General features: G+C 39.9%; 1 protein-coding gene and 1 long non-coding RNA gene across 2 annotated transcripts; one reads left to right on the forward strand and one right to left on the reverse strand.

Moving 5' to 3' along the window:
* Positions 1-3982: 3982 nt before the first annotated feature.
* Positions 3983-7910, reverse strand: LOC27208457. The gene is made up of 3 exons (XR_001600877.3): positions 6773-7910; positions 4810-4932; positions 3983-4453 (listed from the first exon to the last, which is right to left on the reverse strand). It is a non-coding gene; the product is annotated as an uncharacterized LOC27208457 (long non-coding RNA).
* Positions 7911-12277: 4367 nt separating this feature from the next.
* LOC6738568 (protein terminus) lies at positions 12278-13758 on the forward strand. Its single transcript, XM_002085337.4, has one exon. It carries the CDS (start codon positions 12447-12449, stop codon positions 13728-13730), a length of 1284 nt encoding a protein of 427 aa, XP_002085373.3. The 5' UTR covers positions 12278-12446; the 3' UTR covers positions 13731-13758.
* Positions 13759-14855: the final 1097 nt, after the last annotated feature.

Raw genomic sequence — 14855 nt, forward strand, 5'->3', positions numbered from 1 at the left:
TGAGAAAGCCATGAGATGGGGAAAAGGAAACGACAGCTTAGCAACTTTTGGAGTGCAAATTTGTGAGAATTTTCCGTGTTTGGTTTGGTTGGTTTATTTTACTTTCCTCCTTGGCATCTGTATCATTATTACTCCTGACTTTGTAAAGCCGCGCCTGCGTTGGTCTTTAAATCCCTGAATTTCAGCTGGGAGTTGACTTCGGTAACTTCTTGAATACAGAATATTCTCACTTAAAGTAAAGTCATTTGATTTGTGTGTTGCAGAAATTTGGTTTAATTAGTTGATTAGTTTGCGTGTTTGAGTGCCTCACCATCACAATCCTGTGGTTTCCCGAAATGCAATTGAAGTATAATTGTGGAAATTGCGGTTTGCTGGCAACTCTTTGTTTGTGAAGCTGTTTCGGTTTTCCATTGATCGATTTAACCGGACAAACCAATCTGAACCCCTGCAAGGATGTCAGTGTCAGGGACAAGAGCTTCGAAATCAAAGTCAGACAGGACCAAGGACCAAGAGGGAGCCATCATTGTCATTAGCGTTAACATGGGATATCGCTGGTTAAAATGGTTGAAACTCCGCTATAGCATGCAATCTGAAACGTGAGCTTTCAAAAATCTCAGTTAACAGCACTGAAAAGAAAGATACTTTTTTTTGGTTTAAATTACATTTCATATGTTATATATGTACTATTTTATATTTTCCATCCGTAAAGTGTTCCATCTGTAAAGTATATGAGACTTATTTTCAATTATCTGAATATTAATATAACATTATGAATTCTAAAACGCACTTTTTTCTTTAGTGTTGTAGAAAACAGTGCTCTCGGAAAAATCCCTGTGCAAAGTGCAAAACGTGACCCAGAAAGGAGTAAGGGCCTTTTTCGCAGGATCTGTTGCATTTTCGGCTGGATGAGCTTTGTCTGCCCCAGAGAACTGCAAGGGTGGCACTTTTTTACCACTCGACTCACACCCTACAATTTTGTGTGCGGGTGCTACCCGCCACGCACATCGCGGGTACTTACAAACACACAGTATAAATCTGAACATGCAGACAAGACACCCCGTTGTGCGCGCACCCGAATCAATACGGTGCTCTGCGTCGCGGGTGCCGATCACACACTGCCTAAAAAGGGATGAGTGACAAAAACACTTGTGGGTATACCGTTAAACACATGGGTGTTTCCAAAAATACTCGGGTGTTTCCAAAAATACTCGAGTGGTCTCGTAGGTAGTCGAGTCACAGACAAGATTCGTAACTCCATGCGTTTTACACTCCATACGTTTACACACTATTCTTTCGGCGTGGCTCTAGACTTTGTCGAATACTTTGTAAAATATGCCCTTCATCTTATTATTATATATTATTATAATTATATATATTATATTATATTTTATTATATTATATATTATTATATATATATATATATATATTATATTATATATTATTATATATTATATATATTATTAACGTTATTATTATTTAAATATAGATTATAGTCATAATGTCACAAAATTCATTTCAAAAATAACTTTATATAAGAATATTTGTCATTAGAGTATTCAGGTAGCGACGCGTGAAAAATTAATAACGGAATGATTCGAAACGGGTGGCACCCATTGAGTCCATCAAAGACGTGAGCACGAAATTTTTCTTGGGTATTCCCTTTTACCCTTCATTTCTTATACCCGTCACGCTTCCACCCATACAAATTTTAGGCGTACAAAAAATGACCAGAGAACTGCAGCCCGCATACAAAAAATGACGTGCGGCCGATCGTTGACTGTGCGTCCACTCACCCAAACGGCTCTTGCGCAGCAGGCCTCGGGTGGTTTTTTTACTCGTAACAAAAACACAACGTCGGTAAAACACTCGAGTATTTTGTGTTGCCGCAAGTAGGGTGTCAAAAAAAACGGGTTGCCCAGAGTACCGAGTGTTTATCGGGTGGACGTAGAGTGCGAGTGGCGGGCTGCAGTTCTCTGGTCTGCCCAGCTGGCGGCTTCCGGCCGTAGAATGCAACTCCAACTGGGAATGTTCCACTTTGACCGCCCACCTCCGGCTCCTGCGTCTGCACTTACCATTTCATTATTGCCGTGATTGGATTACGCCGTAAATGCATTTCGCTGTTGTCGTCGGGGCTGGCCGTATACAGAATTATCCTTAAGGTCCTTGCCCGGCCAAATGGTCCTCCTTAGGGCAACTGGTGAACGCCTTAAAACGATACTGCTATCGAAAATTCTTACGGGGATATGGTGGGAAGAGAAATGACCCAATGAAAGGATCAAGATACGGCTTTAACATAAAACCATGGTTGGCATACTTGTTCAACATTTGGTATAAAGCATTTGCCATTAAACTAACCATGTCAGGTTTACAGGTTTCCTTTTCAAAGCAATCTATAATTTCTTAAAAAATAATTTAAAAAGACACTTGCAGCCAGAAGCGCTAGAACTGCACAGATTTCTATTTCATAATACTTGCATGATTTATGTACAAATTACATTTGTTGCTGTTTCTGACAAACTAAAGTTAAACCAATTCAAAATGCACCTTCACAACAAATACCAATGGCAAAATGACTGCTAGTTGTCTCAATGTTTTTTCCACGTGCGAGAACTGTTTTTGAAACATTTGGCTGACCTTGGCAACCTTTTGATTTGTACAATCATTAAAAACTTTTGCAACTCGACCCAGGCGAAACCACATTATCAACAAAAACTACGAATGCAGAAGTTTGTACATAGCTACATTTAATATCGACGGCAGGACGTACAAAATAGGAAACCGAAATTATTTAACAATTATTTAACCACCAATCTAACCATGTCCGTGGAATCCAATTGTTGTTCAGGTTTTTATGAGATTCGTACGCGGGTTGCCTTCTGGCTGCTTTTGATGCGAAATATCAACAATGTTTACTCATTAAAGTAAAGTTAAACAAGGAAATTATTTATAAAGTGGAAGGGAATAACAATAAGGAAATTTGTTGATGCAATAAAATGTGTAAATAAAAAAAAAACACGAAACAAAAACAGATGTAAAATTATTTGCTGGACCTATTAATTGCCCTAACTTATTAAAGACCTTAACATTTATTATTCAATGAAAAATATACTCATATTCAATAAAAAAAATTGTTCTTCGGTTCAGAAAATAAATAAAAAACATATTTTTCTTCAGGACTTTCGTATCATACTTGAAAAGAGTATAAAACGAGTGGAACTTGAAGAAAATGATTTCAAACGGAAATGTTTTGTTATAACTTCACCTCGAGTTATGACTCCTCCGTCCAGTCAAATGCAAATTTCCATTTAACTTGTGCGCACCAAAGACGCCGTCTAACAACTTTGAGACACTCTGGAGATTCTCGGCATCTGAGGTTGCCATTTTCCGTGCAATTACAGGATGATTGCACGACCAAGAACCAAGACGATGGCGCTGGCGACGCCGACTAACTAAAACTTGTGTAATTGATATGTGTGTGGTGGCAACTTTCTAATGGAACTCCTGCAACGCAGACGCAAGCCACGTCCTGGTGGACAGTGTCGAAAAGTTTGTGGTCTCCGGAAAATGGGGGTCGTGCTCCACACGTGGCTGAAGATTGAAGAGTGAAGTTCGACACAATTTGCCCACTAGATTGTAATTGGTTTTGCGGTGGATGCCATGCCTGCAGATGAAACCCGAAGGTTAAACGCAACACGAGTTGGCAATTACGAAAATTCAATTTAAGGCCAACTAATCGGTTATTCGAGAAATTCTGTTAGAAAGGATGCGCACGAAAAAAAATCGGAAAAACTTTAATACGAGTTTCTTAAACATTAATTTTTTTAGAGCGCTGAATAAGCAATAAATATATTTTTAAATTAACTGTATTTACTATCGATTAAAACCAAGCCCAAATAAATATATTAAACATAGAGGTTATAGTCTTTACACTTTGGTATACATTTAAATCCAGAGCTTATAATTGTTTTTTTAGGTTTACATATTTAGGACACGTACTTATTTTCCAAGAACTTCGTTATTAATCAAAAGCCTTAAAATAAGTTTTACTACCAAGCTCCGGCGTCGTTTTAATGGCTACAAAACGCCTGTGACCTTTGACACGGGCATGCATCCCGCGCTGCAGCTCTTCACCCCCGCTCATCCTTTAATCAACCGCCATAATTTTGAATGACATTCCCTCGCATGGAAAATGCACGCTCGTCGCCGTCACACAGGTCCCCCGAAACATTTAAATGCCATTTCAATTACGCGCTCTATCCCAACAGGACCGTCGCCCCCGGAAAAACCCCCCTGCCTCTTAACCCTCTATTATTCGTGGGGCCAAAAGCTTCCGCTTCGTTAGTGCAACGTTTACGCACAAATTAACACGCTGGCAACTGGAACTTTTTGCCATCCAGGACGACTGCGAAACACAAACGACAAAGGGCTGCAAAACACACAGAGCGACTGAGAGCTGTTGGATAAAAACAAAAAACATAATTTCAATTTTAATGAGCAGCAGCAGCTGGAAATTATTCGGAAAAATTGCGTTAAATAAAAATGCATTTCTATTATATCTTGGAATGCAGCTAGAGCAGCAGACATTCCCCCGTTGAATGGATTTCCACATCACGTTGCATATGTGCCACAGCCAATGGAATGCATTTGCACTAAAAACAGGAGTCCTAAGTGCGCGCCGCTGCCAGTGGAATAAAAAATAACCAGGATACGCATTCGTACGGCAAATTGCAGCAGGAGTTGCGCTGCGCTTTGGTTAGAGGCCTCCACAGACACACACTCAATTTTCAGCACTCATAATTTTCTATTTACCACTCAGTTATGCCAAGAGGCTTATTGGCATTTGAGGCTCCCCTTTTAATGGACGACGCAAGCTCCCCCATTTTCATTTCGCACAAACTGGTTTGGGAAAACGCACATTCCAGGTATAGAGAACTAAAAAGGAAGCACCAAACTTTAGAATACTCTCAGAACACTAAGCTATTTACAAACAAAAGTCTCTAAAAATCTGGCTAATTAACAAATGGAGATAAGTCATATATGTCCTGCCTGAACATAAAAGTAAATTTTTTAATAAAACTAAAATTATATTTACATCAATTCTACCTTTGAATTAAAAAGTTATAATTTAACAATCAAAAACAATTACAAAAGAGAGTGAAATTTGTTAGCATGATAACATAACCTGCTTTGATAAATTTGTGCTTTCAAACTCAATTTCAAAATACAAGCAAAACACAAGTTTCAAGAGATTCAATGAAATATTTATCGAAATTAAATTCCTCTCTAATCAATCTTCCGCAAATTGGCTTTCGTTGCCCCACATCAATAAATTCGGTAAGTTTAAAAATTTCATAATCAAAATTTTTCAGTCCTAGTAAAGGCACACACACCACGCTTTTCCACTAGCATTTTTCTTCTTCTGCGTGCAACTCCCCAAAGCTTTTTGTCTTAAAATGTTAATTGGACGCTGAAATGTTAAATTAGTAAATGGCAAAGCGGGACAGAAAGGAGGGCGCTGGAAAAAATGCCAGAAAAATGTAAGCCCGGCCCAATCCCACAGCAGTTATGAAAAATGTCAGTTGGATGGCAGGCAGCCAACTTTGTGGCGAAGGGGCAGAATCGAGGGGCAGCTCACTTCCGGTACAGTGGAACTGTGGAGGCGACCCCTCAACTCCCATTTTATTATGCATAAATTATGAAATTACGCAGAAAGTAAATAAAAGCGAACCGCCATTCAGTTTAATGCCGTGTTGGCAGACTCGTCCTTTGTCTAGGCCGGCTTCCACCAAGGATTCGCAGACAGTGATGACATTTTTCTACCTTTAAAATGATTTTGCAATGCTTCTTTAAAAATATATATCATTAATTATGTGAGGACTTCATCTGAACATTCCAATAATTAATTTCCATTGAAGTTCCGTCCAAATTGGAAAGCTGAACCTCAGAGCACGCTTTAAAAGGTGTGTTAAAGCAAAAAAAAAGAATGAGTTCGCCATCACTGCCCACAGGAATCCCACTCTTTCGGCTTAAAGAAAGAATTATTAAGCCATTTACGTGTCGTCGTTTTAATTTGCATTCTGCAATTTGAACTGTGATTTTGAGAGATGGCTACGTGGGCGAGTTTATATCTTGATTCTAGTGACGGCCAGGGTGACGGTGATTCTGGGCACTTGGTTTAAGCACCTGTCAACCAGTCACCCAGTGCCCAGTACCACCCAGTTACCAGTTACCAGGGCTGTGGACTGGTCAAAAGTCATCAAGTGGCTTACTGCTGAATTAAGCGTGCCTTGTCCGGTGGAAATTTAATTGATTGCGGATACGGATACGGAATGCTTGCAGAAACTACATTGCGATGCAATATGAACCTCTGGTGAAAGGGCGTAAGTTAATTAATGAATGCTTTAGCCTGACTTGCAGAAGCATTAACTAAAGATGATCTAAGCAAATTTTATTTATTGAGAACCATTTTTAATTTATTTTAATTTAATCCAGAGAGAGTATCCTTTTAAATTAAAGGCGTGTATCCCCTAATATTTCTTTAAATAATTATAATAATATAAAGTAAATAATTCTCTTAAAGTGTGTAGCTGTGCCAATTTAATATAACGAAACATTTCATTAATATCATAACAGCTATATTCAGTAATTTTACAGCTTTTTTCTATAATATCAGTTTTATTTGTGCACAACTTTGTTTTCACCGAAGCATATTTCATTTCAATATGCTCTCCATTTATGGAGTTAAAGTAAATCAATATTTTTAATATCATACAATGCGCGACGTTAAATTTTATGTTTACAGCAAACAGAATGCGCTTAATGAAAAATTGTACCACTTTAAAGGTATCGTAAAAGGTGCAAATGACAGCGAATACTGAAGGCACAGCAGCATCAATCGAATTTAAATTCAAACAATTCCAATTTGATTCACCATCATCTGTCCAGCTGCTGAGCGTGCAAATCGTAAATGAATTTTACGATTGATCGAATTTTCCAATTTAATGAGCGAATAAAATACACAAAAAGACGGCGAAAGACACGAGAGTAGGATAAATGAAAAAGGCAGCGCACAGGTAAATTGGAAGCCGAGTCTTAGAAGGATTAAAGATTTATTAAGAAATGCATCGGGCTGAAAGCTCGCAGAAGAGGATGTCGGAAGCCGGATGAAGGAGCTGCGATGCTCAAACAGTGAGCAAATGAAAAGCAACTCAAGATAAAGTAATCAATGGGTTTTTTATGCGAGAAAATTCAAACGAGCAGCTAAAGTGATTTACAATGAGCTAAAAATGATGATGAAGACAAAAAAGATGGTCGGAAAACTAAGACAAGATGTTCAACGTGTCTGAAAATTAATGATTAAAATTCGTTGGTGCTAGAACGAAGAAGAAGAAGTTGGAACAAAAGTTTGTACAAATACCAAAGAGATTCCTAGAACCGTTCAAGGAATCCACACTTTTGCTTAAAGAGATATTCAACTGCAGCGAAAGTTCTGCAAATGCATCAGAGATTTGCATGAAAACAACCATCTGCAAAATAATTAAACACCCAACCATAAGTGCAGACAACTTTATCAGCTAAGCAACAAACGGAGAACAATGAAAACACTCTGGCAGATGCTCAGCAACTCATACGAAATGCATTTCAATTAAATGCAATAAATTAAATATATATATCCAGCACATACTACCATCTAGCCATATGCCCGCACCAGTAACTTGACCCCCAAAATGTTGCATAATTAATTAGCCAAGCATGTGGCGAGAAACAAGGTCACCACCAGATTGCATTTTGTTTACAAAGACAGCAAATTATGCAGAAAATAAGATGCAAGCAGAAGTTGCAAATAGTTTTTCAATAGCGAGGGTCGGATATATAGCACCCTTAAAACACACAGTTAAAATTCTGCAGAAATACACTTTAAACATCATTTTCTTGTGAATTAAATTCTTAAATAAATTTAGTTTTTATATATAATAAGAAGATATTATTCAGGAATTATTGAGGTAAAATTAACACTCATATGCAAATATATTGTTCTTATTAAGTTGTTGTTTAAGATCCAATCCAATTGCCTAAATATAATTTTAAAAAATATATATATATCTTTATATCTTAAAGTTGAGTTCTAAAGAATCTGTATTGGGTGCACTTTTCAGCTGAGTACTTGCCATTCCAGCACACACACGCTAATGCCCCTTAAATCCACCCACGCGACTTGCTTACAAAGCACTCGAGTGCGCCAAAGAGTTGTGAACGGCAGTTTCGTAGTGAATGGCAAACCCACAAGTGGCATCTCATCGGTATCCGTATCCGCATCCATCTAATGACATCCAGCAGCTGTCAAACAAGGATGATGAGTACGAGTGACTCAATCTTTGACTGGCAGCCAACTGGGTTCTAAAGCATTTTAATTGCTGTCTCAACGGGCGATGCTGGCTCAGCCTTAGCCTCTGCTCCCCAGCTTTATTCTCGATGCAGGCGGGAATGAAAGGGTATAAATATGTTGACCTTGCACTCAGTCAGCTAGAAAGTGAAAGGCTAGGGAGCTGAAAGGCTGAAAGGGCGGGCGAATTTGCATAATTTGTATGCAGCGGGGCGGCGATGCAATTGCACTCAAGCCAAGCGTGGAATTTAGTTGTTAGCAGAACTTGCTGACAAATTGTGGCCCAGTCGACACCTCAAATCCCCAGATCCGCCCACAGATTTAGCCCTATTCCGCACCCTCCCCTTGCCACTTCACCTCTGTGCGTCTGTGCGCCGTCTGTGGAAATTTGTAGCCAAAAGGACGAAGGAGGCCAAAGAACGACGACGACGCTGTTGACGACTTTTGCCATTGAGACAGCCAAAGTTTTTATGGCAATTTTCATCAGAGCCAGACACTTGAAGTGAGCTCCGTGCATTTTTTTTGTTGGCTGCATGAATATGCTGATTTTAACATAAATTGCAACCGAGTTACACACTTCTTGCCCTCGCATTTCCCCTATAGGCCCGCTCTGAATAAAGTGGAAAAGATTTCTGGAAAAAAACACGATGTGAAATAAAAATGGGACAACTTAAAATTGGAACTTTTAACTGAGGTTAAGCGCCAGAATAATTACTTTTCCACAACTAGTGAAGTGTTTTTAATCAATGCCTAACTTTGAAATTTTAAGAAAATAAACTTCGGAAATCTAGTGACTCTCTGGTGCATCCAGCTTAAGAATCGGAATTTACAATGAATAGGGTTACTTAAAATATAGGAAATCCTTTTCTGCACCAAGTTCAAGGGAAGACAAAAGTTTGGAATTCCAAGAAACCCGCCTTTAAAAATCTTATAAGAGTTTTCCTTCATCAAGTTTCTGTAGAAGTGAATTTACAAAGTGGGGCTTTGGGCAAAAGATGTATTTCTGTGAAATGAATCTTTTAAATACAAGCTACTGTAAATTTGAAAGGAAATGTGTTGCAGTTCAGAAATGTAGGTTATAAAATGAAAGCTATTATTCAATTAAAATATGCCCCAATAAGTAAAATAATTTTAAGGTTGCTTCTGTATATTAAAACTAAACTATTTAAGCTGAAATTTCGTTTCGAAACAAGTAGCTAAAATGAAACTGACCTAAGCAAATATTCACAAATCAAATATTCTAGAAATTTGACTCAACAGTTTATAACTCAATTAGCAAAATTCATGGCATAGCCACACGAATTTGTCTCTCCTTCTGTGAAAATGGGTGAAAGTGTTGCGAAGAAAGCAAACTTTCAAAAGCTCAATATGTGTGCAGGACACTTGATTCAGATCCTGTCCTTAGTGAGCTCTAAAACGGAGCAGGGCAAGATAAAAAAGATGAGTAAATCTCGCAAAATGTCAACACACTGACATGGAGATGGCAAAGGAGGAGCAGGAAGACACACGGAATGCACAGATTTCATCCAGCTCAATTTTGCAGGATTTGCCGAGTCGCCAGGACCTCAAACTCGAGCCCCGCCAGGTATCCTGGCGCATCCATTAGACGACCCTCGTCTGAGCTTTTAAGCAGCGTGCCCAGAAGGCTTTCACTGGACGAGGAGCGAGTATGAAAGCATGAGGATGCAATGGCCAGGCTGCAGGTTGAAATTTGTATGACCCGGATACGCATGGTGTGAGTCCGGGTCGATATATGTATACGGAATAGATGCACAGGCGAGTATATGTATGCGGACTCCGTCATTTATCCGATGTGCATCCGGGTGTCCGGTTGATTGCTCGACTGGCATTTCGCTTTCGGTTTCACACTCTGCAGGGCAAACAACATTTTTACAGTCGGTCTTTGATTTGATTTTGAGTGTTAACCTGATGGATGCGGATGGGTGTCTGCCCCACTGCGATGGCATCGGTGTCAGTTGAAGTCACCACTCCGGTTGCAACTTTGCGGCCATTTTTATTTGCCAGTGGCAATCCATTTTGCCATACTTCCTCCAGCCTCACTGCATTTTGGCCACCAACTCAGACGGGTGCAGCAGCCCCCCCGTTCTGCATCAGACTTAATTAAGTTTTTGTCCTGACTGCTCTGTGGCACTGTTTACATGCCAGCCAAATGCCCAAGCTGCAAAAAATAAACACACAAATAGAAAAATAGGAAAGCAAATAAAAGCTGAAAAGCTGACAATGCGCAACAAAGTACAAAAGAGATTTATAGGGTGCTCTTAGAAGTCTCAAAACATCGCATTTTCATAAGAAAATCTTTTGACAACAGTACACCTTTTTTTACCTCCAAAAAACTACTGAACAATGAAATAAATCAATACATTAAAACTAATTACTTTAATAATTTATGGAATTATGTAATTTGTTGTATGAAAATTCATACAACCGAAACTTTTTTGTTTTCTGTATTCGCTGCTATTTTAATAACATAATTTTGAAAAATACTACATTACTTCTGACCCTATACACTTTCTATTTTGGACTTTCAACCTTAAAATTCTTGTTTTCTGAATTCCCTGGAGTCCAGTTTTCATTAAATGCAATCCAGTAGTAGAAGAGCATTGAAAACAAATTAGTTTCAAAGAAAACTAATTGGTATTTACTCAGTGATATTTGAGCAAAATAACTATGAATGCCAATTGTATTTCAATCAAATACAATGTATTCTATATCTCTCTTTTAAAGTTAATGTAGCTTGCATTGACATTATTCTCTCTTGATTGAAATAAAACAAAGGATTCCATGATTGTCAGCCATTAATATGACTCTATATATGCATTACAACTTCACTGCAATGAAAGCTAGATAAACGACCAGGGAACAAGTAAAACTCGGTTAAATAATTATTGTGCACTGTCCACTTGAAGCACCTTCTAATTGCCATTGTTAATTTGCAAGCATTTTTCACTGGGAAGCGGCTTTAAATTGCTTTGAGTGCGGAAAACTCTGGGAGGAGGTAACCACACCCGAAACCGAAACCAAAACCTAAGCCAAGCCGGACAATGAAGCGTGAAAAGCGGAAACGGAAATTAAGCGACTGCAGTGCAACTGGCTCCAGAGTCCAGATCCTGTGGATCCAGGACATCGCCGTCGCCATTGTCGCGTCACTTGCCACGAGGTGGCCATTGTCCAGTGTCCTCTTTCTCCACTGGCCATTGTGCACTTGGTTTTACAGCGGAGACAACGGCCACGATGCCATGGCTCAAAACGGTGGCAGTGGGAGGCTCCACCGTACGGTGCGCCCTGCGTTTGACTGCTGCAAATTGCACGCGGTGGCGCCGTTTGTTTACTCTCTCTCTCTGTTGGTTGATCTTTTTGCCTTCGGTCACTTTAGTGAGTTGAAGGGGCTTTTTTCAGAGGCAGCTATGACTAGTTAAAATTAATGAATAGGGACAAATGCATATATAGAAAGAACTAATTTGAAAGGCACGAAGCTTGACCTATGTCAGTTATTTGAAATGGGTAAGGTTGACATATTCTTATTCGTATATTTCTGATGCAATAGGACTGGGCTCTATATTTCTTTGTAAATAGTTAATAATGACAGAATTTGCAGCATATGTCCCTGCCATAAATGGATTTAATGAACTCTGTGTGTATTATGAGATTTGCTGGAATTGCACATAGATTGCCTGGTTCTGAAATACTGCTGCAATAACGAACAAAATGCGAGATTCCCTAATCACTCTACAAACTTCATAAAAGTTCTTAAAGAACCATAAATAGATCAGGAACTAGGTAAATCCCCAAGCAGATGTTATCTACCAAGGGATATACCTGCGTCAGGTAAACTCGCAGATTACCTGTTACCTCCTCCTTCAATTTGCATATAAGCCAGGACGATGAAGAGAAGGATATCAGTCAGCAACTGAATCTTGTCATAGACACATCTCAGTGCTTCCAGAGCAATCTAAAATAGTAATCATCCATTTGTGCCTGAAATTGGTCAATCCTGCCTCAGAGCTATATCCACCTTCGACTCAAACGTTTCCATACCTCAATCATGTTCGACGAGTTCATCTCCAGCTTCGTTTTTACCAACGAGGAGACCACGCAGACCTTCCACCACCAGTGGTTTTCCCAGGGCCAGTTGCACGAATGCGCCACCTGCTACAGCTCCATCGACGCAGATGAGCCGCCCTCCCAGCATTGGCTGCGAGGAGGAGAAGCATCACAGGGCCTGCAGCTCACCAAACAACAGCAGGCCGTCCTGGACATCATCGAGGCCCGCCGGATCGAGACTTTCTTCTTCTGCGACGAGAGCTCCAAGGACAAGCTGGAACACTTCATGGGCGAGACCTGTGCGAGGGGAATCCCCGAGCTTCTCCGCTGGATGTTCCAGAACAACACCGTGGCCGTGGAGTTCAATCTGGCCTGTTACGTAAACGCCATGGACCAGGTGCTGATCTTCCAGAGCGGCTCGCTGAGGGTGGACCACCACTACGACGTAGATGAATCCGTAGGCGTGGTTTACGAGATGCTGATGCAGAGGATCGAAAACTACCTCAGCTGCAGCAGCGAGTACGGCATGGCAGAGTGCAGCATCACCAGGTTGAAGGTTCAGGTGAAGAGGATTAGGGTGGAGGCGGAGGGCCAATCAGCGGACTCGTCCTTCTTCGCCCTACCCCTGCAGCTTCAGGAGGAGGAGGGGCTGACCGCCACTACCGGCTGCTCCACCAGCGAGTCAGAGCTTGCCAGCCTGCGCTCCGCCTACCTGAAGCACTTCCGCGAGTGCAACGGCTACTTCCCGCCCAACATGCGCGTCAATCTCTATGGACTGCAGCAGTGCAAGACCACCAAGGAGCTGTATGTGGTGCCCTACCATATCAGCGAAACCCTCCAGCAGCTGCCCAACAAAAACTTCCTCATCCTGAACAATATCATGGGCCAATTCCAGCGGCTCCACGAGCTCTCCACAACCGTCAACTCCATCGAAAGAGATCAGACCAGCTCGCCGCTAAAGGACCTCCACTGCCGGAGGTGTCGCACCAAGTTCACTCGACGCAGCAAACTGCACATCCACCAGAAGCTGCGCTGTGGCCAGGACTTCTCCGTGGACAGCATGCACGCGGACATCGTGGAGATCTACGAGCAGTGCCTTCCCATCTCGAGGAGCGTCTTCCAGCACGCCTGCTACGGCATCACGAAGCCCAAGACCATCATGCGGAAGGGTCAGTTTGTGCCCATCGAGTGCGACTGGCGCAGCGAGAGCTCCGTGAAGGTGCAGCACGGCCCGTGTGTCGTCATCAGCAACGCCCAGCATAGTAGTCCCTGTAAATTTTATTAAATAAACGATAACTTTTAAGTACCTACATAATATTTCTGTTTTTATTCACTATTCGTTGAATTAATTACCAATATTTGTATACCTGTTAGTCCAGTTTTCATCGACGATACTTGCTTATCGTTAAAATGTCTCCGTATGTCAAGATATCCGGAACTGTAAGAACTGTAAGCCTAAACCATTTACTTTACTAACTTTTACGCTTACTAACTATATATTTTAATACATGTTGCTAAATAACGAGTATCAGAATTCCCCTGCTTTTAAATTTTGCTTTTGAAACTCTCTTCTGCTTTTGCATTAGCTGAGTAAAGGCCATTTCTTTTGATTCGAATAAATTCATGCTTAGTCTTCTATTCCAATACAAATTCAACCGCAGTCGAAAGAGATATGAACCTCCCGCGAACTACATAAAAATCGCACACACATTCCAGATCATTCCAAATCTGTTACCAGAATACCTTAATAAAATTCGTTCCACAATAGCATACCGACAAAGGCATTAGAATAAGCATTAGAATAGAATGCCTTTGATATCAGAATGGCGTGCCAGATGTTGAAACAATAGGAAACGCTATAGTCGAGTAAGTTAGCCAGAGGGTTTCTGAGGAAGACTTTCAAAAAATGTTTTGAGAAATCGGACAAATATAATACAAAATTTAATAATAAATTAATAAAACATTTTAAAACAATGTGAGCGGTTTGGACGGTTTTTCGGGTTTGAGGGCGTGTTTTTTATGGATGTCGGTTGAAAATGGTCAAACAAATAATGAAACTTTTTACAATAAGCCAATATAGTGCGCTTCTTTTTGAATGGGGTTAGGGTTGTAGTTCTTCTTGGAATTAGTAATAATTTAATTATTCTTTAATTATAATATTATTATTTAATTATTATTATTATTTAATTCTAATATTGTATTATTTAATATATTATATTATAATATTATATTATTTAATTATAAAATTTGCATTCAATATTTATTTAAACATATTTCTACTACCTTATTGCTAAGACCTTGATTATTTACAAATTGTTAAAAGTTACAGTTTTTAAAATAATATTTAAAACTGTTAAGCGAGCTTTAAATAAATTCAAGAGACATTGCAGTCTTAAATGAACTTTTAATA

This window comes from Drosophila simulans, chromosome 3L, assembly GCF_016746395.2.
Source record: "Drosophila simulans strain w501 chromosome 3L, Prin_Dsim_3.1, whole genome shotgun sequence".
Classification (NCBI taxonomy): domain Eukaryota; kingdom Metazoa; phylum Arthropoda; class Insecta; order Diptera; family Drosophilidae; genus Drosophila; species Drosophila simulans.

Excerpts from the sequence above, each read along its gene's own strand:
- LOC6738568 (XM_002085337.4), top strand. The coding sequence starts at position 12,447 with ATGTTCGACGAGTTCATCTCCAGCTTCGTTTTTACCAACGAGGAGACC.